Source organism: Piliocolobus tephrosceles, chromosome 17 (genome assembly GCF_002776525.5).
Source record: "Piliocolobus tephrosceles isolate RC106 chromosome 17, ASM277652v3, whole genome shotgun sequence".
NCBI classification, from domain to species: domain Eukaryota; kingdom Metazoa; phylum Chordata; class Mammalia; order Primates; family Cercopithecidae; genus Piliocolobus; species Piliocolobus tephrosceles.
The window spans coordinates 15,732,600-15,757,484 of NC_045450.1; the positions used below are offsets into that span (position 1 = coordinate 15,732,600).

The 24,885-nt window shown below is 50.5% G+C and overlaps 1 protein-coding gene and 1 long non-coding RNA gene across 2 annotated transcripts in view; one reads left to right on the top strand and one right to left on the bottom strand.

The window, feature by feature from the left end:
• Positions 1 to 2,591: 2,591 nt before the first annotated feature.
• Positions 2,592 to 24,885, bottom strand: part of ABCC6 (ATP binding cassette subfamily C member 6) — a 75,603-nt gene continuing 53,309 nt past the window's right edge. The window contains exons 20-29 of the mRNA XM_023189749.1: positions 22,779 to 22,986; positions 18,398 to 18,708; positions 15,767 to 15,966; positions 14,200 to 14,326; positions 12,285 to 12,386; positions 10,296 to 10,442; positions 7,504 to 7,662; positions 7,260 to 7,426; positions 3,584 to 3,778; positions 2,592 to 3,264 (exon numbers count right to left, since the gene is read on the bottom strand). Of these exons, the coding sequence (XP_023045517.1) occupies positions 3,156 to 3,264; positions 3,584 to 3,778; positions 7,260 to 7,426; positions 7,504 to 7,662; positions 10,296 to 10,442; positions 12,285 to 12,386; positions 14,200 to 14,326; positions 15,767 to 15,966; positions 18,398 to 18,708; positions 22,779 to 22,986 (1,725 nt within the window). The 3' untranslated portion in view covers positions 2,592 to 3,155. The remainder of the gene's footprint in view (positions 3,265 to 3,583; positions 3,779 to 7,259; positions 7,427 to 7,503; positions 7,663 to 10,295; positions 10,443 to 12,284; positions 12,387 to 14,199; positions 14,327 to 15,766; positions 15,967 to 18,397; positions 18,709 to 22,778; positions 22,987 to 24,885) is intronic.
• Positions 9,909 to 12,968, top strand: LOC111524550. The gene is made up of 3 exons (XR_002725817.1): positions 9,909 to 10,351; positions 12,040 to 12,150; positions 12,345 to 12,968. It is a non-coding gene; the product is annotated as an uncharacterized LOC111524550 (long non-coding RNA).

Genomic DNA, 24,885 nt, shown 5'->3' on the forward strand with positions numbered 1-24,885 from the left:
CGTCAGATCCTACAGCAAATTTGTTCGATTTTCTGCCAAACACCCAGAATCTATCCACTCCCCATCCTCCCATTGCCACCCCGCTGGTCGCAGCCACCCCACTTTCTCCCTGCATCCCTACAACAGCTTCCACAGTGGTCTCCAGGCTTTTGCTCCCAGCCACACACACACACACACCATCACAGTGTCCTCAACCCGGTGGCTATAGTGACCTTATGAAAACATGCATTGGCTGGGCATGGTGACTCACGCCTGTAATCCCAGCACTTTGGGAGGCCGAGGTGGGCGGATCACCTGAGGTCAGGAGTTCGAGACCAGCCTGACCAACAGTGAAATCCTGTCTCTACTAAAAATATAAAAATTAGCCAGGCTTAGTGGCAAGTGCCTGTAATTCCAGCTACTTGGGAGGCTGAGGCACAAGAATTGCTTGAACTGGGAGGTGGGGGTTACAGTGAGTCAAGATCGTGCCCCTGCACTCCAGTCTGGGAGACTGAGTGAGTGAAACCGTCTAAAAAAAAAATTATTATTATTATTTTAAGAAAAAGAGGCAAGATGGCCTGATGGTGAGGACGTGGGCTCTGAAGCCAGACTGGTTGGGCAGAGACACCACCACCCATTCTGTCTGTTTTCTCATCTGTCAGAAGGGTCTGATGGTAGTGCCTTCCTCATCCAAGTGTTCAGTAAGGGGCCCAGGGAGGCGGCTTCCTCCTCTGGTCCACTGAATGAGTGTGTGGCTGGCGGGCATTTAGAGCAGTGTCAGGTACACGTAGTTACGTGTTTGCAGTGGCGAGGTGGACAGTGGTGAGGTTTGAAGAGTCTACCGGCCGCAGGCACCGACCAGAGAGGAGGTCCGCGGCCTTGCTGGATGGAATTCGTGTTCCACCCACCAGCCAGGCCCTGCTGGCAGGAGCCCATGGCAGGGGTATTAATGGCCCGGGCATCCCTGCTGGCGCGTCTCCAGGCTGCCGTGGTATGGGCCCAACAGCAGCCTCATTAGCAGGCTGGCAGGTGCTGGTTCCCACGTGCCGGCCGCCTGTGGCCCACCCTCTGCTCCCTGGCACGCAGCCTAGGAAAGAGGATCTGGTGGCCCTGGGTCATCCCAGGCTGAGTTGGCCAGATGTCCACGTGACAGCCCCTGCCTGGGGTCACTCTGCAAGGCAGTCAGGTGGCTCAGCTCCAGGCAGAGAAAAGATGGGCTGCATCTGCCCTTCCATTCTCTAAAGGACAGAGGTGCCCTGTGCAGTGACTTTGGTATTAGACCCAGAAGTAGATCCCCAGTCTGTCCTTACTGGGTCAGCTTGGCAAGTCATGTCAACCCCTTGAGCCTCAGTTTCCTCACCTGTGAAATGGAGCTAGACATAGGTAGTGGGTCCACAGCTTTGCAGGCATGACTAGGGGCAGGTGAAGACTGCGGACGCCCTGCCTCACATTGAAGGTGGTAGAAGCTGCAATTAGATCTAGATTTAGTTTACTCCGGGCCAAAAGGGGCATCACAAAACCCTCTGTCAGGATGGGCATCCGAAAGTCCCATGACCTGATAGGTGGAGCTGGCCCTGTGTTCTTAAGAAAATGTAGAGTCCTTGCCCCGTCACCCTTGACGCCGGCAAAGCCACTGTATCTGTGGATGACGGATGGCAGCGGGGCAGGTTAGACCGGGGATTTTCAACCAAGTGGGTCTTTTTGTTTGGGGTTTTTACAGACAGTCTCGCTCTGTCACCCAGGCTGGAGTGCAGTGGTGTGATCTCGGCTCACTGCAACCATATCTGCCTGGGTTCAGGCGATTCTCCTGCCTCAGCCTCCAGAATAGCTGGGATTATAGGCGCCTGCCACCATGCCCGGCTAATTTTTGTATGTTTGGTAAAGCCAGGGTTTCACCATGTTGGCCAGGCTGGTTTGGAACTCCTGACCTCAAGTGATTCACCTGCCTCGGCCTCCCAAAGCGCTGGGATTACAGACATGAGCCACCGCGCCCGGCCCAACCAGGTGGTTTTGACCCCTCGGGGGACGTATGGCAGTGTCTGAAGATACTTTGTCACAAGTCTGGTGGTGGCAGAGGGAGGATGTTATTGGCATCTAGTGAAGAAGAGGCCAGGGCCGCTGCTGAGTGTCCTACGATGTGCAGGACATGTCCCCACAGCACAGAACTGTCTGGCCCCACATGTCAGTAAGGTTCAGAAAGCCGGGGGGATTGCCTTCTCTGCTTCCACAAACACATATCCATGTATTATGTTATCCTTGCTGCTGAGACTCCCTGGCGAGCATAAAGTTAGGATCAAGGGAGGTGTCTGATATCTCACGGTGCCCTTCCCAGCGATCTATGTGTGGCCTTAAGCTTAGCTGCTTCAGACTTAGTTCCTCTTTTCTGGGGCTTGAAGCTGGTTTGGTGAGTCCAGCATTAATATTCTGACCACTGTCAGAAACAGGTGTGAGGAGGCTGGACATGGTGGCTCACGCCTATAATACCAGCACTTTGGGAGGCCGAGGTGTGATCAGAAAATGGTGGTGGCTCTTCCGTATCCACACCATAGTGTGGATTCACGAGGCTGCGTGTGTGATAAAACTGCACGGGACAAAATACACACACACACGAGTACAAGTAAAACGGGAAATGGAGCAAGATTGTTGCGTCAGTGTCAATACCCTGGCCGTGATGCTCTATGCTAGAGTTTTGTAAGATGTTACCATTGGGAGAGATGCGGTAGCGAGTACACGAATCTGTATTATTGTTTCTTTAACTGCGTGTGAGTCTGGGATTATCCCAAAATAAAAGTGTTGATTTCTAAAAAGTACACACAGCATGGCAGTCCCCCGTCCCAGGGATTCTGATTTAAGGGTCTAGCGGGGAGCCTGGGCATGTGCTTGAGTCCCCGACGTGAGTCCAGGGTACAGTGGGGTTGACAGTCACTGTTGACATGGGCTGCAGGGTGGACAGGGCGAGGTGGGCCCTGCCCGGGCAGACCTGTGTGTTGCTGGGTCCTTCCGGCTCTGATGCTCTGTGATAATCCGCCACTTTCTCTGCCATTTTCCTCCCAGAGAGCAAACACGGGTCTAGACTGAACGTCGCGTGGAGCTATCAATGACCCCGGGTCACTTCCATCTCCAGCACTGCAGGCTCTGCCGGCTGGCCCGACGGGGGTACAGGTGAGGGTCTTGGCTCAGACCAGGCCTGACTCCTGGGCCAGCCTGTAAAACAGGCCCTTCTGGGCCAGCAGCTGGGCCGGGCTGCCGCTCTCTGCCACCTGCCCCTTGTCCATGACCAGAACCCTGTGGGGGAGAGGGAGACAAAGAGGCTCTTTGGACACCAGCCCTGGCTCTCGGCAGCTGTGAGAGCCCAGTGTGTCTGCACTGAGGTTTTCTCCGTAGAAGTCCTGCTTTCTGTGCAGCTCGCTGGCCCTCACAGCTGGGTTGGAGGCGTGTGCTGGGCGCACGTCCTTGGGCAGCCTTCCCGCTTGGCATGTGTTCCCGGGCATCCCTCCCACTCCGGCCCCACTCAGGGCCCTTCCAGCTCTAACCGGGGCTGCCTCCGCTCACTTCCCCCACCGCGGCAGGGCTGCTGCGAGGGCCGGCCGGGGCGGGGCCTTACCGGGCACAGTCCATCACGGAGCGCAGGCGGTGCGCGATGAGCAGCACGGTGCACTGTGCAAACCAGCTCCCAAGCATGGCCTGCATCTGCAGCTCCGTGCCCGGGTCCACGGCAGCCGTAGCCTCGTCCAGGATGAGGATCTGGGTCTTCCGGAGAAGGGCACGTGCCAGACACAGGAGCTGTTTCTGGCCCACGCTGGAAACGATTGGGACAATGAGGTGGGATGTGGTTTGTGGGCATGTGTGGGTGTGCCCAGAAACAGGCCCCTGAAACAGTGCAGGAGCCAGGTGGCTGTGTTCAGGCTTCCCCACACATGGGCTCTGCGGCGCCTTCCTGCCGTCTTTGAGCAGGCTGACTGTAGGCGGGTCATTCAAACCCTTTGTGCCTCAGATTCCCACCTGTGAAATGGCTATTTTCTTTTTTCTGTTTATGGCTATGTCTTGTTTTCTTTTCTTTTCTTTTCTTTTCTTTTCTTTTTTTTTTTTTTTTTTTTTTTTTTTGAGATGAAGTCTTGCTCTATCACCCAGGCTGGCGTTTAACGGCATGATCTGAGCTCACTGCAACCTCCGCCTCCCGGTTCAAGCGATTTTTCTGCCTCAGCCTCCCAAGTAGCTGGAATTACAGTCATGCGCCACCATACCCGGCTAATTTTTTGTATTTTTTAAGTAGAGATGGGGTTTCACCATGTTGGTCTGGCTGGTCTCAAACTCCTGACCTCAGGTGATCCACCCACCTCAGTCTCCCAAAGTGCTGGGATTACAGGCGTGAGCCACCGCGCCCTAGTAGTTCTATTTCTCGTTTTTTGAGAAATCCTCGTGCTATTTTCCATAGTGACGGTACTAATTTACATTTCCTTCATCAGCGAAAGCACAGCTTTGACTTCAGTCATGCCCTTGCAAACAAACCTACAATGACTCCCCACTGCTTCAAGAATGAAATGTACAGTCTTCCTAAGACATTCAAGGCTGGTGTCGAGTGGGCCTTAAATCTAGAGTGTACAACACCCGGGTGGGATTCCAGGCATGATCCACCACGCCTGGCCTGTGTATGGCTATTTCTAGTTCTACGTCTTTACCTTGTGCCAAACACCTAAGTGCTTGTGTATATATTGACTCAATCCTCATTATGTCCACAAAGCAGATATTATTGTTCTCCTCTTTTGAGAGAGGAGGACACAGATACACAGAAGCTCAGTGGCTTGACCAAGGTCTCAAGGCAGGTCTCTGGGTGGGTCCATAATTTGAACCCAAGTCCTCTGACCGCAGAGTCTGCGCTCCTAATGGATCCGTCCTCATTGAATTGTGAAGACACGGCACATTAAAGTGTGTGGTGTTGTCACAGAGTAAGCCCTTGGCACGAAGTAGCACCCTCTAATTACAGGTGGAGTTGAGCTTCCAGGTCGTGAGGCCAGTGAGCCCCTGACTCAGGTGGGAAGGGGTCCCTGGGGCCCCAGCATGTCTGTCTTGCACCGTAAGCCCTTCCATGAAACAGCATCCCTTTAGATGATTAGAACCTACTATGGTCATGCAGGCGTTAGTGTGCTTGGGTTTTGTCCCGACCTCACTACTTACAAGCTGTGTGACCCAGGCAAGCCCCAGGCCTCCAATTCCAACTCTGTGAAATGACGTTTTCAGGACTGTGACTCAGGACTGAAATGAGTATGTACTGTTTCCTCTATGCCTGCCACTGTTTCAACAACTTTGTGCATATAATTCAATCCTTGCGAGGTAGGTAGGTGCTATTACTCCCACTTTACGGGTGAGGAAACTGAGGCACAGGAGATAAGTAAGTTGCCCAAGATCCTACAGTTGGGGGGGGGCCTGGATTTGAGCCCAGGCAGTCTGTCACCTGTGTATACTCTCACCCACCAAGGAATGCTGCTTTTTAAGTGCTTGAAATTATTTGCTACCACAAGCACTTCTGACACCCTCAGGGTCAGAGGGGTTTATAAACCCAGAACACCTTGGTTTGGTTTTGTTTTGGGGGGGTTTTGAGACAGAGTCTTCCTTTGTCACCCAAGCTGGACTTTGGTAGCACCATCTCCGCTCACTGCAACTTCTGCCTCCCCGGTTCAAGTAATTCTCAGTGTCTCAGCCTCCCGAGTACCTGGGATTACAGGCATGCACCACCACACCTGGCTAATTTTTGTATTTTTACTAGAAACGGGGGTTCACCATATTGGTCAGGCTGGTCTCGAACTCCTGACCTCAGGTGACCCACCCGCCTCGGCTTGCCATAGTGCTGGGATTCACCGTGCCCGGCCACCTTGTTTTTTTTAAAAGGCATATACCTGTACACCTATGTTCATAGTGGCATTGTTCAAAATGGCTAAGAGGTGGAAACAGCCTGGATATCTACTGGCAGATAAATGGATAAGCAAAATGTGTTCTATCCATGGAGTGGAAAGTTATTCAGTCTTAAAAAGGCAGAGAATCTGACACATGCTACAATGCGGATGACCCTTGAGGACATCATGCTATGTGAAATAAGACAGTCACAAAAGGACAGATACTGTGATTCTGCTTCTATGCAGGGTCTAGAGTAGTCACACTCATAGAGACAGAAAGGAGAATGCTGGTGACCAGCGGCTGGGGGAGGGGGACAAGGCGGGTTAGGGTTGCGTGGGAACAGAGTTTTAGTTTTGTTACCTAACAGTGTGAACGTACCTAACACTATAGAAACTATGCCCTGAAAAATGGGTGAGATGGGCCCAGCGTGGCAGCTCACACCTGTAATCCCAGCACTTTCGGAGGCCTATGCAAGTTCCAGTGTAGCCTGGGCAACATGGTGAAACCCTGTCTCTACAAAAAATAAAAAGATTAGCTGGCCGTGGCGGCTCACACCTGTAATCCCAGCTACTCGGGAGGCTGAGGTGGGAGGAACGCTTGAGCCTGGGAGGTGGAGGTTGCAGTGAGCTGAGACCTCACCACTGCACTCTAGCCTGGATGATGGAGCCAGACCCTGTCTCCAAAAAAAAAAAAAGTTTGAGATAGTAAATTTTGTGTATATTTTTCCACACAACTTTTTGTTGTTGTTGAGATGGAGCCCAGGCTGGAGTGCAGAGGTGCAATATCGGCTCACTGCAACCTTCGCCTCCCTGGCTCAAGCTTTCCTCCCACCTCAGCCTCCCAAGTAAGTAGGACTACAGGCGCGTGCCACCATACCCGGCTAATACTGTTTTCCATAGAGAGAAGCTCTTGCTATGTTGCCCAGACTAGTCTTGAACTCCTGGACTCAGTCCTCCTCCCTCAGCCTCCCAAAGTGCTGGGATTACAGGCGTGAGTCACTGCACCCAGCCCACACTTGACATTTACAAAAAAAAAAAAAATTCCTGTGTTACTTATAGCCCCAGTGAGTGGTGGGGTGACCACCCAATATCAAACAATATTTTCATAGCAAAATAAATACTGAGCAAGAGTAATAAAGGCTATCAGTAGCCCTGTGTCAGTTGAGGTTGGGTTTTGCCACCAAATAAATATAGAAGGCTAATTTAATTTAGGGGAGGAAATCTTAGTATTCAGAGACTGTGTCGGAGCTTGGAATTGCAGATAACAGACATGTGGTTATTAATATAATTGATAATCCTACTGGGGAAGGCATTTCCTGAGGGCACTTGGGGAGGGCATGGCCATCCCTTCTCCCGCCTGCTGGTCCCGGCCACAGTGGGAGACCGTACCTCAGGTCCTCGCCTTGGTCGGCACACCTGTACTGCAGCTGGCCGGGCAGGCTGGCCACCAAGGCTTTGAGCTGCACAGTGTCCAGGGCTGCCCAGATAGCCTCGTCCGAGTGCTCCTGCAGCAGGTCAAGGTTCATCCGTAGAGAGCCAGGGAACAGGACGGGGTCCTGGTGGGGAGGGCGGTGGGTCAGAGCAGGGCCCCACCACGCCTCCCATCTTTGCTCACCCCCTCAACCATCCTCACCTGGGGGATGACGCTGATCCTGGAGCGCAGTGTGTGCAGCCCCACGTGGGCAATGGGGACCCCGTCGATCCAGATCCCGCCCTCAGCTGCCTCCTGGAGCCGCAGCAGCCCACTGGCCAGGGAGGACTTCCCGGCCCCTGTCCTGCCAACGATGCCCACCTGCCCGGGGTTGGGAGGAAAGGCCTGCTCTGACCAGAGGGCTCCTGGGCATTTATTGGGGAGATGTTTCCACTGTACCTGAGATCTGTCTGTCCATCCCTCATTGTGTAAAGGTCCACCTTCCATCTCTCTATCTTTCCATCTGTCTACCTTTCTATATATCCACCCATCAGTCCATCCAGTCTTCTATCTGCGTTCTTCTCTATCTTCCCCTTACCCTAACGTCTCTCTCCCATCTTTCTCCCCACCCTTCCTTTAGTTCCTCTATCTTTCCTCATCCTTCTATTTATACTTCTCCATCATCTCGTGTCCTTTCTTTCACTGCATCCCGTCCATCCGTCCATCCATCCATCCATCCATCATCCCTCCTCAATCCCATCCCTCCATCTCTCATTCTTCCCATTCCATTCATCCATCCATTCATCTGTCTATCCATCTCTCGTTTCTTCTTCCCTATTCATCCATCAATTCACTAATCCTTTCATTCATTTATTTTTTCTCCCATCCATCCATCCAGTCCCTCCTTCCCTCATCCATCCCTCCATTCATCCTCCATCCTATCCATGTGTTCATTCTCTTATCCATCTCCCATTCTGTTATCCACCCTCCATCCTTCTCTCTCTTGCTACTGTTGCATCCTCAGTGTCTGACACATGCTGTGGGTTCAACATTATTTGTTTAATTCATGACTGAAACATGTGAGTCACCTCACTGTATGCCAGGCGCAGGTTTAGGCACTGGAAGTATAGAAATTAAAGAGTCCTTGCTCCAGTGTGCCCACCATCTGGTCTAGGAAACAGTGCAGTTGAGTAGATGTAATACAGTGTGATGAACAATGCTATTTGTTTTATTTATTTACTTATTTTTGAGATAGAGTCTTGCTCTATCACCCAGGCTGGAGTTCGGTGGCGCGATTTCGGTTCACTGCAACCTCCACCCACCGGGGTCAAGCAGTCGTCCTGCTTCAGCCTCCCAAGTAGCTGGGACTACAGGTGCCTGCCACCACGCTTGGCTAATTTTTGTATTTTTAGTAGAGACGGTGTTTACACCATGTTGGCCAGGGTGGTCTCAAACTCCTGGCCTCAAGTGATCCATCCACCTTGGCCTCCCAAAGTGCTGGGATTGCAGGTATAAGCCATGGCACCCAGCCAACAATGCTGTTTGTTATCAGCTCTGGACCTCTGGCAATTCAGGGAAGCAAGGTGGTGCTGCTCATGCTGCCTGGGATTTGATAGAGGTAATAAGAGAAGACCTCATGGAGGAAGGAATACTTGCATGGAAGCCTGAAGGATGAATAGGAGTTCGAGGAAGGGGAACCCTCCAGGTGAACCACACTAAGTGGGTTTCCAGAACTGGAAGCTCATGGAGCTCACAGCACCATGTGTCCCCCTGGCCAAGAGGCAGCTGCTCCACAATGTTGGCTAAGCCCTGGCAGAGCAATGAGTGATGGGGGGGTGATGGGCAGGGCCTAGGGTGGGCAGAGCCTTGAATGCCAAGCTCAGGAATTCAGACTTTACCCCAAGGGAAGCTGGAACTAGTAGAAGGTTTTGAGTAGGGGAATGACATGCAGTGTCATTCATGCTGATAAAGGTCAGGATGGCTGGGCGTGGTGGTTCATGCCTGTAGTCTCAGCACTTTGGAAGGCTGAGGGGAGTGATTGAGGTCAGGAGTTTGAGACCAGCCTGGCCAATATGGTGAAACCCCGTCTCTACTAAAAATACAAAAATTAGCCAGGTATAGTGGTGCGCACCTGTAATCCCAGCTACTCAGGAGCCTGAGGCAGGAGAATCACTTGAATCTGGGAGGCAGAGGTTACGGTGAGCTAAGATCATACCACTGCACTCCAGCCTGGGCAACAGAGTGAGACTCTATCTTAAAAAAAAATTTTTTTTTTTCTCTTTCTCTCTCTCTCTCTCTCTCACACACACACACACACACACACACAGGAGAGCAGATTGGAGCTGGTGAGACAGGATCCACTGTTTATTAGGGGACAAGGAGGGGGACAGTGAGAAGCCTCTGTAGGTTCAGAGAGAGGGAGGAAAGGGATCAGTGAAGGGGCTTGATGAGGCATCTGTAAAATGGGATAGTACCAGCACCTCCCTTATGGGGTTGTTGTGAGAGTGAAAATGCAAATCATAAAAGCATTAGTAAACATTTCTGGAGCACTCTGCATGAGCTAAGCATGTTCTATGTGTTAAACTTCACAACAACTCAAAGATCAATATTACCAGTCCCAATTTACAGATGGGAAAACTGAGACTGAGCTATGAAGTGCTTTTCCCAACGTCTCCCACCCCAAAGCAGATACCCCATTTGTGCAAACTGGAAAATGTACTTGGAGCATTTAACACACTGCCCAGCACATATTAGGAGCTGGGTTAACATTAAAGGAAGAAGGAAGTCAGGGAGTTGCTTCCTCATCTGGGGACACCAAGGTGGCTGAGGCAGTCACCAGACGGAAGCAGGTTTGGGGAAGGCAGGAGTTCATTTTAGGGGGTAATGGGTCTGAAAGCTAGGGGACCTGAGGTGGGGATATTGTGAAGGTAGCTGGTGTCCAGGGTTTCGGGCCTTGCTCCTGGAGTCCTTTGGCCTGAACTCCATGAAGAGGACATTGTGAGAGAACGACTCACCTTCTCTCCTGCGTGGATCTTGAAGGACACGCCCTGCACAGCCAGCGGGAGCTCAGGTCGGTATCTCAGCCCAAAGTCCCGGAACTCAATCTGCCCGCCATGAGGCCAGGGGGGCTGAGTTGCACATGTGGGCAGCCTCCAGGGAGCCTGGAGCAGGAGGGGAAACTGAGTCAGAGGAGCCTTCCTCTAAGACTTCGCACAAGATGGCCCACCTTTCTCAGCTTCAGTTTTCTCTTCTGTGAAATGGACATATTTATTGCAATTTTACAGGGTTGTTATGGGAATCCAACAAGAGAGGGTATGGACTATGTCAATGCTAAAAACAGATGGTGGTGGCTACTTTTAGTCTATTTTATTGCTATTGTTAGCCACTGTTTATTATAAAATCATCTATTTTTCTATAGTGGGAGCAGACATTTCTCTCTGTCTTTGTGAAAGGATATGGCAGTGCAGTAGGAAGACCAATGCTGCCTTTTGCTATTCCTGTCACCTTGAACAGATCATTCTACCCTCTTGAGTCTTGGTTTTCCAATCTGGGAAATAGGGTTAATAAGAGCAGTGGGCATGTATTGAGTGTTTGCAATGGACCAGAGACTCTACTAAATCATTTATTTGCAGGATCTCATTTGATCCTCCCAGTAAGCTCAATGCTGTTATGTTACTGTTACTGCTATACTGCTGTTCTCATCCTTTCTTCCACCCCATCCCATCCATCCATTCATCCATCCATCTCTTATCCTTTTTCCACTCCATCCCACCCATCCATCCATCCGTCCATCTGTCTGTCCATCCATCTCCAATCCCATCCCTCCATCTCTCATTCTTCCACCCCATTCCATCCATCCACCCATCCATCCATCCATCCATCCATCCATCCATTCATCTATCCATCCATTCATCTATCCAGCATCCATCCATCCATCCATCCATCCATCCATCCATTCATCTATCCATCCATCCATCCATCCATCCATCCATCCATCCATCCATCCATCCATCCATCCATTCATCTATCCATCCATCCGTCCATCCATTCATCTATCCATCCATCCATCCATCCATCCATCCATCCATCCATCCATCTGTCATCATTTCTTCTACCCTATTCATCTATCAGGTCTTCCCTATTCTATTACTGTAATGTTACTGTTATGTTGCTATCACACTATATCATGTTGCTGTTTTGTTACCGTTGCATTTCTGTGTTGCTGTTCTGTCCTTATAATGCTACTATAATGTTGCTGTTTTGTTACTGTTACATTGCCACGTCGCTATTCTGTTACTATAATTTCGGTTATTTTGCTGGAATGTTGCCATCATGTTACTATAATGTTGCTGTTTTGTTACTGTTACATTGCCATGTTGCTATTCCATTACTATATTAAAACCATGTTGCTGTCCTGTTATGATGTTGCTGTTGTGTTTCTATTACATTGTCATGTTGCTGTTCTGTTTCTATCATGTTACTAAAATGTTGCTATTATGTTACTATTACATTGCTATGTTGTGGTTGTATTGCTGGAATGTTACCATCATGTTGTTATCATGTCTCTGTTATATTACTATTACACTGCTATGTTGCTATTCTGGTACTGCAATGTTGTGGTTATGTTGCTGTTACATTACTATTATATTGCTGTTGTGTTACTGTCATGTTCTGGAATATTGCCATTGTGTTACTATCGTGTTGCAGCTATGCTGCTGTTGCAATGCTGTTCCTCATGGTCCCCTGCCACTCCCATAGGTGACCTGCTTTCCTCAAGCTCAGAAGCAAAGGAACCAAGATTTGGCCTGGCTCCAGACCTTATGCTCCTAACCATTGCTGCCACCGTGTCTGTGACTCTGACCTATAGAGGTAGGGGTTGAGTCAGGGGAGAAGAGGGTACAGACTCCAAAGCCTGTAGCAGATGTCAACAGGGACCCATTGCCACCCCCCACCACCAACAATATGTCCCTGCTGGGAACCCCTCCCCACCTCCCGCCCATCACCTCCTTGGGCGTCCAGGCATAGTCCTGCATCCGCTCCACTGACACGATGCTGTTCTCTAGGTCTGTCCAGTTGCGAACAACCCACTGCAGCGTCTGGGTCACCTGGTGCAAGAAAGCATCTCTGACTGGGTTCGGCAAGGCCACTTGAGGGCTTGCAACAGCCCCGCTGGTTTCCCAACCTTTGCTGCGAGGCCAGACGCAGGGGAGTAAAGACGGGAGGCAGGAATGGGGAAGCTGTACAAACTGGCTTGATGCAGGTGAGACAGGATCAGAGACGGTGTGTGGCCCTCCCAGGGACACCCAGCAGGACCCAGGCCCGCTGATTCCTTTCTGACAGCTTCCCCACAGCAACCGGTGGCCACCAATTTCCCGTGACACTTGGAACCACTCCAAGCTCCTCCCTATGAACCATGACCGGCTCTAGTCCTGCCATCCCATCCCCAAACTTGTCTCCCAGCATCCCTGCCTTCACCCACCCTCTCTGGCCACACCTGCCTTCCTGCTGTTCCTCTAACACACCAGGGATGAACCTTCAACTCCCAGTCCTCACTCCCTCCTAAGTCACCTCCTCAGAGAGGCCTTCCTGGATGCAGGAGGAAAATGCCTCCACCGCCACCCAACATGCTCCGGCCTCTTACTTCATCCTGAAGCTTAGCAGCCTTGACTGTAGAATGAGGATAATAACAGTGCCCCTCTGATGAGGTTGTGGGCAGTATTGAGTTAATATTTATAAAGTTCTCATGCACAGTGGCTCATGCCTCTAATCCCAGCTTTTTTGAAGGTGAAGGTGAGAAGATTGTTTGAACCCAGGAGTTGGAGGCTGCAGTGGGCTGTGATCACACCACTGCACTCCAGTCTGGGTCAAAGAGTGAGACCTTGTCTCAAAACAGCCGGGCATGGTGGCTCACACCTGTAATCTCAGCATTTTGGGAGGCTGAGGCAGGCAGACCACTTGAACCTAGAGTTTGAGACCAGGTTGGGCAACATGGCGAAACTGTTTCCACCAAAAAAAAAAAAAAAGAAATTAGCCAGGCATGGTGGTGCACGCCTATAGGCCCAGCTAATTGGGAAAGTGAGGTGGGAGAATCCTTTGAGCCTGGAGATGGAGGCTGAAGTGAGCCAAGATCATGCCACTGCACTCAAGCCTGGGTAACAAAATGAGATCCTGTCTCAAACAGCAGCAACAACAAACCAAAATGAACAAAAATGTATAGCGCTCTTAGAATAATGCCTCCTCCATAACAAATGCTAATGAATGTGTATATATATATAGTTTTTCATAGATGTCATGAACTGACATTACATACTGTTATTAATAGTTAACAAAAAGTGGCCAGGTGTGGTGGCTTATGCCTGTAATCCCAGCACTTTGGGAGGCTAAGGTGGGTGGATCAGTTGAGCTCAGGAGTTGGAGACCAGCCTGGCCAACATGGCAAAACCCCGTCTCTACTAAAATATTAAAAATTAGCCAGGCATAGTGGCTCACACCTGTAATTCCAGCAACTTGGGAGGCTGAGGCATAAGAACTGCTTGAACCCAGAGGCAGAGGTTGCAGTGAGCCAAGATTGCACCACTGCACTCCAACCAGAGTAAAAGAGACTCTGTCTTCAAAACAAAACAAAAGTTAACAATGCACTAGAAATGTCCTCAACAGGATATGCTTTGTCTCAACTAGTCTTTATAACATCAGAAGTGATGGGATTACTGGCCTATTTTTCCAAGGAGCACGCTGAGACTCCACGAGGAAAGACTCTTGGCCAGGGTTACAAGTTCACCTCAGCTGAGTTCCTCAGTGGAGGGACTCCAGACACCTTGGTGGTTTGGACATAGGGTCTTCAAAGGTCCCACTAGCAGGGGTCTCACGGTCTTTGCCTCTGTCTCTCCCTCAAGCCCAGTTTGGGGGTATGGGGAGTACCTGGAGGGCCGCAGAGACAGAGAAGCCCACGAGGCCGGCGCTGAGGTGGGCTTTGCTCAGCACAGCACACGTGGCAGCCGCAAACACCAGGCCATTCCCCAGGAGCTCCACATTGGCCGCAAGCCACCTGCAAAGGGAGGCGACAGCAGGGTGAGTGGGTACTCTCATCTGCAGGGAGATGCTTCTCTGGGCACAGGACTGGTCATCACACCCGCTTTGTACCCACAGGGGTCCCAGCAATAGGCTCCACATGCAAGGCCCCACGCAGGCTCAGGGAGTAGAGGACGATGACACCGTCCTGTCTCAACTGAGCCCAGCTTAGGGTCTGGGGTACAATTGGTATTCCATAGAGCTTCCCTGTGTGGCTGCTTTTCTGTCCCTGGAATTTGCCAAGCCATGTCCACCTGCCATTCCCCTGCCCTGACCCGTGGCCTCCATGGTTTGGCTCTGTGTCCCCACCCACATCTCATCTCCAATTGTAATCCCCACGTGTGGAGGGAGGGATCTGGTGGGAAGTGACTGGATCATGGGGGCAGTTTTCCCCATGTTCTCATGATAGTGAGTTCTCACGAGATCATATGGTGTAAAAGGGGGCGGCAGTTCCCGCCTCGCACGCTCTCTCTCCTGCTGCCATGTAAGATGTGCCTTGCTTCCCTTTCCACCATGATTGTAAGTTTCCTGAAGCCTCCCCAGCCACGTGAAACTGTGAGTCAATTAAACCTTCCTTTCTTTATAAATTACCCAGTCTCAGGTAGTTCTTGATATCAGTGTGAAGATGGACTAATACACAGCCCCAGCTGGCTGGGGACCCGAGATGAAAGGAAAAAGGACTTCACATGTATTGAGTGCCTAGTTTGTACTTAACCCTCTCCACACTCTGGTACCACAATGCTTGGATTCAAATCCTGGCTCTCCCAGCATCAGCTGGGTGAACTTGAACAAGTTTCCAAACCTCTCTGTGCCTAGGATTTATCATCTATAAAACAGTTTCTGTTAGCGGCTGTAACAAAGCTGTTAGCAGAATTAAATAAATTAATGTACACAGATTGCTCAGAACAGTGCCAGGCATGCAATAAGCACGTTACAAGTCTTACCTATGAGTGTCTGTATTTAATCCTCATATCCACTACATGAGCATGATCCCAGTTTGACAAATGAAGCTCAGAGAGGTTATGTAACTTGCCTGAAATCAACCAGCTGGTAAGTGGCAGAGCTGGGATTTGAATCTGTGTCTATTTGTGCTTAAAGCTTATGTTCTTGTTCTTGCTTAGTACCTAAAGATGGCTGAGGATGCTTATATGGCTGCTTTATCACCAAGGCAAAAGGAGCTGATCCAGTTGCCTGGCAACAGAAGCTTCTTCCTGTACCCCCTGCCCACTTGCTGTTGAGAATCTCTGGGTCATGTTCCATCTGCCCAGTGAGAACCGATAGACTGCCTGTGGGATCTAGCCTTAACTATGTCCCTGACTCTCTAGGTGACCTCTCTAGCCATACAATACGACCTCAGGTCTCACCCTCTAAGGATATGGATGAATTGCAAGGTCTTCTCTGCCCTGGCTCTTCCTACCTGTCAGCCACCAGTCGCGGGAAACTGATCTTCTGGCTTTCATCTATGCGAGCATTGTTCTGAGCCACAAAAGAGGCCTGGGTTCGGAACGCCCGGACCACTGTGCTGCCCTGGAATGTCTCAGCCATGTGGGAGCAGACAGATGAGTAGCTGGCTGACTCCAAGCGTCTCAGCTGGCATGAGCTAACCACATACAGGCTCTGAGAAGGATGGATGGGAGAGGGGAGAGGAGAAGCCGCAGACATAGAGAGGTAGTTTCCAGAAGCACGAAGAGCCCCAAGTACAGGATTCCAGACCAGGATCTGTTACCAGCTTGCTGTGTGACCTTGGGCTAGTTGCTTGACCTCTCTGGGTTCTCATTTCCTTGCAGAATCAGAGTTCTATGGTTTTTTTGAAAATCACCTGGGAAACTTCAAAAACCTCTAATGCCCCACCCCAGAATGACTGAATCAGAATCTCTGGCAAAGTCACCTTGACTTTGGTGCTGTTTAAATAGCCTTCCAGATGATTCTAATAGACAGCCAGGGTTGAGAAACCACCAATTTAGTTTAAGTGTCTCACTTCCCAGCACTGAGGTCCACTACTTCATTTAGGGCTGATCATTGGGAGAACAAAACAGTAAGGGGCAATGAAGGCAGTTGGCCAAGTCAGTTTCACTCATGTAACCCAAGGGTTACGTGCCAGGTGATGCACAGGAAATATGTGTTATTTGGTTTGCAGCTGCAGGTTGGGTGCAGCTGGCAGACAGGCAGGCAGGGAGGAACTGAATTTGCAGAACACCCAACTATGTGTGCCAGGCTTTTTACAGTGTCTCATTCATTGCAGATTGAGCATTCGCGTCATTCACCAGTTAGTGGTGAGAGCATCCGAGGCTCGGGGGATTCAGCAGCTGTCCTGAGCGCCACAGTAAGTGACAGAGCCTGGATTTCTCTTGACTACAAAGCTTGAGACAGAAACAGCCCATCCTCGGCGTCAAGTGAGCTTAGAGAAGACCTGGGACAGTTGTCGGGGACGTGGTAGCCATGGGTGTTGGTTTTTGTTTTTTGAGATGGAGTCTCACTCTGTCGCCCAGGCTGCAGTACAGTGGCACAATCTCAGCTCGCTGCAACCTCTGCCTCCCGGGCTCAAGCAATCCTCCCGTCTCAGCCTCCCAAGAAGGTGGGATTACAAGCATGCACCACCATGCTGGCTAATTTTTTGTATTTTTAGTAGAGACGGGGTTTTGCCATGTTGACCATGCTGGTCTCGAACTCCTGACCTCAAGTGATCCGCCCACCTCAGCCTCCCAAAGTGCTGTGATTAGAGGTGTGAGCCACCATGCCTAGCCCTAGCCATGGTTTTTATCTGACTACCATGTTTTCTTCTGCTCTACTTCTGGTTTCCTGTAGGAAAGGGCTGGGTTGAGGTGCTGTCAATCATGGGACCTGATCAGAGAGATGGTCACATGATGCATCCTAGCCTATCAGAGTCTACTATCCATTCAGTTACTGTGATGAGTTCAGAGATGGACACATGATCCACAAAGGGCCAGTCAGAACCTTCCCTGGGATTAATATATGACTACTGAGCTGGAGAAATGTTTTTTGCATGTTGAGTTGCTAAGGTGAGATGATATGATGGCTGGTGGCCATCAGACCTGCCCTGGAAAGAGAGCATATACAAAATTAGACCAAACAGAGGTAAGCCAGTGGTTCCTAAACATTTGTGTGCATCACAATTACTTGGAGGGCTAATTAAAACCTAGATTCATGGGCCAAACCACGTAGCATCTGAATCAGTAGTCTTGGGCTGAGGCCTAAGAACGTGCATTGCTAACTAGTCCCCAGGTGATACTACTGCTGGTCCTGGGGCCACACTTTAAGAAGCACTGAGTGACGATATGGAGAGAGTCACTGTGTCCTGATGACAGCTGGGCCCATGTCCCCTAGGAAATGTAAGCCATTAAATTCTGTTCTTCTGGTTAAGCTAATTTTAGCTGGTCTCTGATCCCAGCAATTGAAAGAATCTAGCTTTATATAATAGCCTTTGAGAAGTTGCAATGTTTCTTTGGCTTCCAGATAATTGGAGAGGAAGAAATTACAGCAGGATAAAAACATTACACATGAAGAACTCTGGCCCTTAATATTTAACTGCACCAGGAGGCACAGTGGCTCATGCCCTGTAATCCCAGAACTTTGGGAGGCCAAAGTGGGAGGATCACTTGAGGCTGGTAATTTGAGACCAGCCTGGGCAACACAGCAAGACAGGTGTCTCAAAAAAAGTAAATTTAAAAATTAGCCAGGCATCGTGGCACTGCCTGTAGTCCCAGCTACTGGAGAGGCTGAGGTAGGCGGATCACTTAAGCCCAGGAGTTCAAGGCTGCAGTGAGCTATGACAACCTATTGCACTTCAGCTTTGGCAGGAGAGCAAGATTCTGTCTCTCTAAAAAAAGAGAACTTTGATGTGAACATTTAGAGACAGAGACTAGTGGAGATATCAGAAAGACTGTAGTGTCTCTGTCCCTGGGAATTCTAGGAACATCCCCTAGATGCCCAGCTGGGTGAAACCTCCTATATGGAGTCTTCCCCAGAGACAGGGGACTGGCTGAGTTGACCCCAGCTGGTCCCAGAAGCCTCCCTGACCTCTCCATACCTGAAACCCAGCGTAGAGGAGAAACAGTGGCAGGATGGCCACAATGGCCAGTGGAGTAGTCACTGCCACCACCAGGCTGACCTCCAGGAGTCCGAAGGCATATGTCAGCAGGGACCGGAGTTTGTCTGGAATGTCCACATCAACCGTGTCTGTCTCCTTGGAGAAGCGGTTCAGCAGGTTGCCGATGGGTGTCCGCTCGAAGAAGCTGATGGGCGATCGCACCACATCCCACAGGAGCCTCTGGAAGAGCAACCTGGATGCCCGGACCCCACCTCGGAGCACCGCAGCCATGGACGCAAACAGCCCAATGGCTGGGGAGGGAGAGGAGGTAAGAGCATGAAGGCTGGAGACCCTCAGGACCGCCCTGTGGGGCCTTGCGCAGGTCTCTCCCGCTACCCCATGGTGGACATCTTATGGCTTGGCCACCCTGATTGTTATATTTTTTTTGAGACAGGGTCTCACTCTGTCACCCATGTTGAAGTACAGTAGCATGATGATGGCTCACTGCAGCCTTGACCTCCTGCACTCAGGCGATCCTCCCGCCTCAGCCTCCGAGCAGCTGGGACCACAGGTGTATGCCACCATGCCGGCTAATTTTGGTTATTTTTTGTAGAGATGGGATCTTGCTATGCTGCCCAGGCTGGTCTCGAACTCCTGAGATCAAGTGATCTGCCTGCCTTGGTCTCCCAAAGTGCTGAGATTACAGGTATAAGCCACTGCACCTGTACCCTGCTTGTTTCTTGATGTAATGGGTTGAAGAGTGTCCGCCCAAATTAATTTGGGATGGGTCCTAAATTCAGTGACTGCCATTTATATAAGACTACTAGAGGATACTCAGAGACACAGCAGGAGACATGAAGATGGTGACACAGATGGGAGGGCACATATACAAGCCAAGGAATGCCAGAGACTGCAGGCAACCACTGCAAACCAGGAGAAAAGCGTGGGACGTTTTCTCCCTCAGAACCTTCACAAGGGGCTGGGCACGGTGGCTCATACCTGTAATCCCAGCACTTTGGGAGGCCAAGGCGGGTGGATCACCTGAAGTCAGGAGTTTGAGACCAACCTGACCAACATGGTGAAACCCTACTAAACCCTACTCTCTACTAAAAATACAAAACTTAACTGGGCATGTTGTCAGCCACCTGTAGTCCCAGCTACTCAGGAGGCTGAGGCAGAAGAAATACTTGAACCCAGGAGGCGGAAGTTGCAGTGAGCCATGAGCCAAGATTGTGCCACTGCACTCCAGCCTGGGTGACAGAGCAAGACGCCGTCTCAAAAACACAAACAAACGAACAAACAAACAAAACAAACAAACAAACAAAAAAACCCTCCACAATGAGTGAACGCTGCTGACACCTTCATTTTAGACTTCAGGCCTCAGAACTGTGACAGAACAAATTTCAATAGTGCTAGGCTCCCAAGTTTGTGGAAACTTGTTTGGCAGTAGCCCTAGGAGAGAAACGTACATCCTTCCTCCCAATGCTAATCTATACACCTGGGGTGGGGCTAACTTCTCCTCTGGGGTGGGGCAAATTTCACCCACGGCCAATCCAAACCACTGCAATAGGTTCAGGGATGAACGCATAACCCACGTCAGGCCAATGACAGGGAGACCTGGGACTTCACTAGAACTTTTGGAAAAGTGGTACTGGGTGGTCGGAGGTGGCCAGGCTGGAGCTGTGGAATATCATCTTACCACCAGGGGGAGCAGCTGAACTGGACAGGAAGCTGTCACAGAGGAGGGAAATGAAGCGATTTCTTGTTTGGACTGCTACATCCAGGCATACCTGAAGCCAGAAATCTATGGATGCTGGTCCCAAGAGTCAATCAATTCTCTTGTTGCTTAAACCGCTTTGAATTGGAGCTGAATTTGTTTATTTTTAGACGGAGTCTTGCTCTGTCACCCAGGCTGGAGTGCAGTAGTGCAATCTCTGCTCACTGCAACCTCCACCTCCCAGGTTCAAGCGATTCTCCTGCCTCATCCTCCCAAGTAGCTGGGATTACAGGCACTGACACCACACCTGGCTAATTTTTATATTTTTAATAGAGACGGAGTTTCACCATGTTGGCCAGGCTGGTCTTGAACTTCTGACCTCGAGTGATCTACCCACCTTGGCCTCCCAAAGTGCTGGGATTACAGGCATGAGCCACCGTGTCTGTCCTGGAGCTGAATTTTTTATTGTTTGTATTCAAGAGTCATAACCAATTTCTCTCTCTCAGCTCCTGTCTCTCCATCTTTAGGGGAGAATAAGACTTGCCCTTAGCTATCAAATGAGGGATGGAAGTGGAAGGATTTTGAAAGGGCTATTTGCCACCCAAATGAGGATGTGGGTTAATTCCAGGACTCAGCTGACTCTGACAATCCCTAATTTCCTCTTGGTTAAGTAACCATTCGCCTTGAGTATTCCACTGTACATGTGGTTGTGGTGAGTAGGTGTACAGGTTCTTAGGACTAGAAGAGTCCTCAAATTCAGGCCTGGTGCCCCCCATTTTACAGAGGAGGGCCCAGGCTCACAGCATTTGGGTGACGTGGCCAAGGTCACCCAGTGAATGAGGATGAATCAACATGGAAACGAGGTAACTGTCCTTTAAAGAGGAAGCCAGGCCAGGCGTGGTGGCTCATGCCTGTGATCCCAACACTTTGGGAGGCTGAGGCGGAGGATTGCCTGAGCCCAGAAGTTTGAGACCAGCCTGGGCAACACGGCAAAACCCTGTTTCCATCAAAAACAAACAAAAATTAGCCAGGCATGGTGGCGTGTGCATGTAGTCCCAGCTACTCGGGAGGCTGAGGTTGGAGGATCGCTTGAGCCCAGGAGGCAGAGGTTGCAGTGAGCCGGGTTCGTGCCACTGCATTCCAGCCTGGGTGACAAAGCCAGACCCAGTCTATATATACGTGGGTGTGTGTCTAAAGAAGAAGCCAAACTCACGTGTGCACTCCTGTTCCTCCCTTCAGCCAGGCCATGTATTAAAAGGAGAAGAACCAGGGGTTAGGGACTGGGTGGGCGAGGCAGGAGGAGGGTGGGTGTGGTTGCAAAAGGGCAACACGAGAGTGCCTCAAGGTGAGGGGATTGTTCAGTATCTCAACCATTAACCACTGTGATGGATGCGAGAGCCTGAACGGGGGACACAACTGCACAGAGGCAAACATGCGCACACATACGTGCAATCAAAACGGGATATCACAATGAGATCCATAGGGCCGGGCGCGGAGGCTCACACCTAACTGTAATCCCAGCACTTTGGGAGGCCGAGGCGGGCAGATTGTTTGAGGTCAGGAGTTCGAGACCAGCTTGGCCAACATGGTGAAACCCCATCTCTACCAAAACCACAAAAATTAACCAGGCTGCACACTTACAATCCCAGCTTCCAGCTGCTCGGGAAGCTGAGGCAGGAGAACTGCTTGAACCTGGGAGATGGGGGTTGCAGTGAGCTGAGAATGCAGCACTACACTGTAGCCTGGGCAACAGAGCAAGACTCTGTCTCAAAATAAATTAAATAAACAAACAAATAAATAAACAAATGAGATCCATGGATTGATGGGTGTCAGTATCCTTTGTGATGCTTTACTATCATTTTGTAAAATATCACCACTGGGAGAAACTGAGCAGACTGTATAAGGTAGCTGGCTGCCTTATTTCCTAGAACTGCATGTGAATCTACAATTATTTCGGGAAGTAGTTCCATCTATTTTATTTTATTTTATTTTATTTTATTTGTTTTATTTTTTTGAGATGGAGTCTCGCTCTGTCTCCCAGGCTGGAGTGCAGTGGCACAGTTGTGGTCACTGCAAGCTCCACCTCCCGGGTTCACGCCATTCTCCTGCCTCAGCCTCCCGAGTAGCTGAGACTACAGGTGCCTGCCACCACCCTCGACTAATATTTTGTATTTTTAGAAGAGACAGGGTTTCAATGTGTTAGCCAGGATGATCTCGATCTCCTGACTTCATGATCCACCCGCCTCGGCCTCCCAAAGTGCTGGGATTACAGGTGTGAGCCACTGCGCCCGGCCGTATTTCCATCTTTAATAAGGAGAAGTTGGAGTGACGGCAGTAATGCATCTGTTAGGGAGGGTCTGGGTCTGTCTGGAGGTTTGGGGGCAGGCACTGAAAGTCACCAGCATGCAGGCCTTGGAGCTGCCTTCCACTGGCGGGGAGGAACTGGGAGAAGTTCTGAAGCTTCCAGAAAAGGAGGGATATGCCCTGTCCCCCCCATTCCCTCCAGCCTCATCTGAAGGACAGAGATCGTTGCCTGGCCCCCAGACATTTTGCACAGTTGTTCCAGGGGGCACAGGGTGACCCAGGGAGGGGTGAGGAAAAGGAGCCTGAGCACCCCTCGGTGGAGCTGGGAGGAGGGGGATGAGGAGGGCAGGTGAGGCATACCTTGGAGACAGCCGAGGAGCCCGAAGATCCCACCACGCAGGGCTGCCTGCGTCTGCTGCCCACCCACTGTGGGGTCGTCCGCCCACAGGCTCAGCCAGTAGCCCCGGCACAAGGACGCCACTTGCTGGCAGAGGAAGAGGAAGAGTGCATAGAGGCAGAGGGGGGTGCCCACCGCACGCAGGTAGGCCAGGTGCACTGTGGCCTTCACCTATAGCACACATGAGGGACAGGGAGGCAGAGAGAGCCCCCAGCGGGAGGGGTGAGTTGAGGCAAGGCCAGGCGAGGCTCCCAGAAAACACGCCCATGGGCAGATGGAAGCACCGCACAGACCTCACAGGTTCTCCCGCCATGCCTCCCACAGACAGGCCCCAGCCAGCCTTAGAACCCCCATCTCCTACACAATCCCCAGTGAGCTAGTATTAATATTTTTTCTTTTGTTTTTCTTTATTTTCTTTCTTTATTTTTTTGAGGACAGGGTCTTGCACTCTGTCACCAATGTCACCCAGGCCGGAGTACAACGACGCAATCATGTCTCACTGCAGCCTTGAACTCCAGGCTTAAGTAATCCCCCAGCCTCAGCCTCCCGAGTAGTCAGGACTATAGGTTTGTACCATCATGCTTTGTTAATGTCCATAGTTTTAAAGAGATGGAGTCTCGCTATATTGCCCAGGCTGGTCTCAAACTCCTGGCCTCAAGCGATCCTCCCTCCTCAGCCTCCCAAAGTGCTTGGATTACAGGTGTGAGCCACCACACCCAGCCAGAAGGGTTTTCTTGAACACCCACCATAGGTCAGGCATATGTCTCTGCTCATAATAACCTCAATTTCACAGAGAAGGAAACTGAGGCACAGAACGGTTCAGCCACTGGCTTAACGTCCTGCTCCTACAAATCTGAAGTTCTCTGCACAGCTGCAGCCAGACAGGACTGTTGAAAACATTAATCTAATTATATCTTGTTGCTGGCCTGTCCATGGCTCTCTCTTGCTCTTAGAAGAAATTCCAGCCAGGCGAGGTGGCTCATACCTGTAAACACTTTGGCAGGCCAAGGCGGGTGGGTCACCTGAGCTCAGGAATTTGAGACCAGCCTGGACCAACACGGTGAAACCCTGTCTCTACTAAAAATACAAAAATTAGCCAGGTGTGCTGGTGGGCGCCTGTAATCCCAGATACTTGGGAAGCTGCCGGAGAATCACTTGAACCTGGGAGACAGAGGTTGCAGTAAGCTGAGATTGCACCATTACACTCCTGCCTGGGCGACAAGAGCGAAACTCCGTCTCAAAAATAGAAATAAAAATAAAAATAAATTCCAAGCTTCTTACCTTGCCCCCACTCACTGCCTGCCAGCCTCATGGGACCCCTTTCTCTGGCACCCTAAGCTACTTCCCACCTCGGAGCCATTGTACCTGCTGCTCCTTTTGCCTGGAGCGCTCTTTCTCCTGACCTTTGTATGACTGGTTCCTTCACATGTTCTTTGGGGAAGCTCAAATGGCACTTCTCAGAGCATCCTATCCATACCAACCATGACCCTCAGTTGGTCTCCATGGCAGGGTCTCACTCTGTCACCCAGGCTGGATTGCCGTGACATGATCATAGCTCACTGCAGCCTCGAACTCCTGGTCTCAAGCTATCCGCCTGCCTCAGCCTCCAAAAGTGTTGGGATTACAGACATGAGCCACTGCGCCCAATCATTCTTATTTATAGCACTTATTGCTATTGGATATAGCTTGCTTATTAGCATAATTATTTGCTCTCCATTTATCTTCACTAGTATCTAATCTCCACCAGACTTAGCCTGGCACACAGTGGGTACCGTGTACATGTTTGCTGGATGGATGAGAGGGTAGGTGGGTGAATAAATGAGTGGGTGGGTAGGTAGGTAGGTGTGTGAATGAATGAGTGGATGAATGGATGGAAAGATCAATGAATGGATGAACAACTGAACAGACAGATGCATAGGTGAGGGAATGGTTGTATTGTTAGGTGGGATAGATGGATGGGTAAGTGAATGGGATGGATAAATGAGTAGGTGGGTGAGTGGATGGGATGGACAGATAAATGAGTGGGTGGGATGGATGAATGAGCGGGTGGGATGGATGAATGAGCGGGTG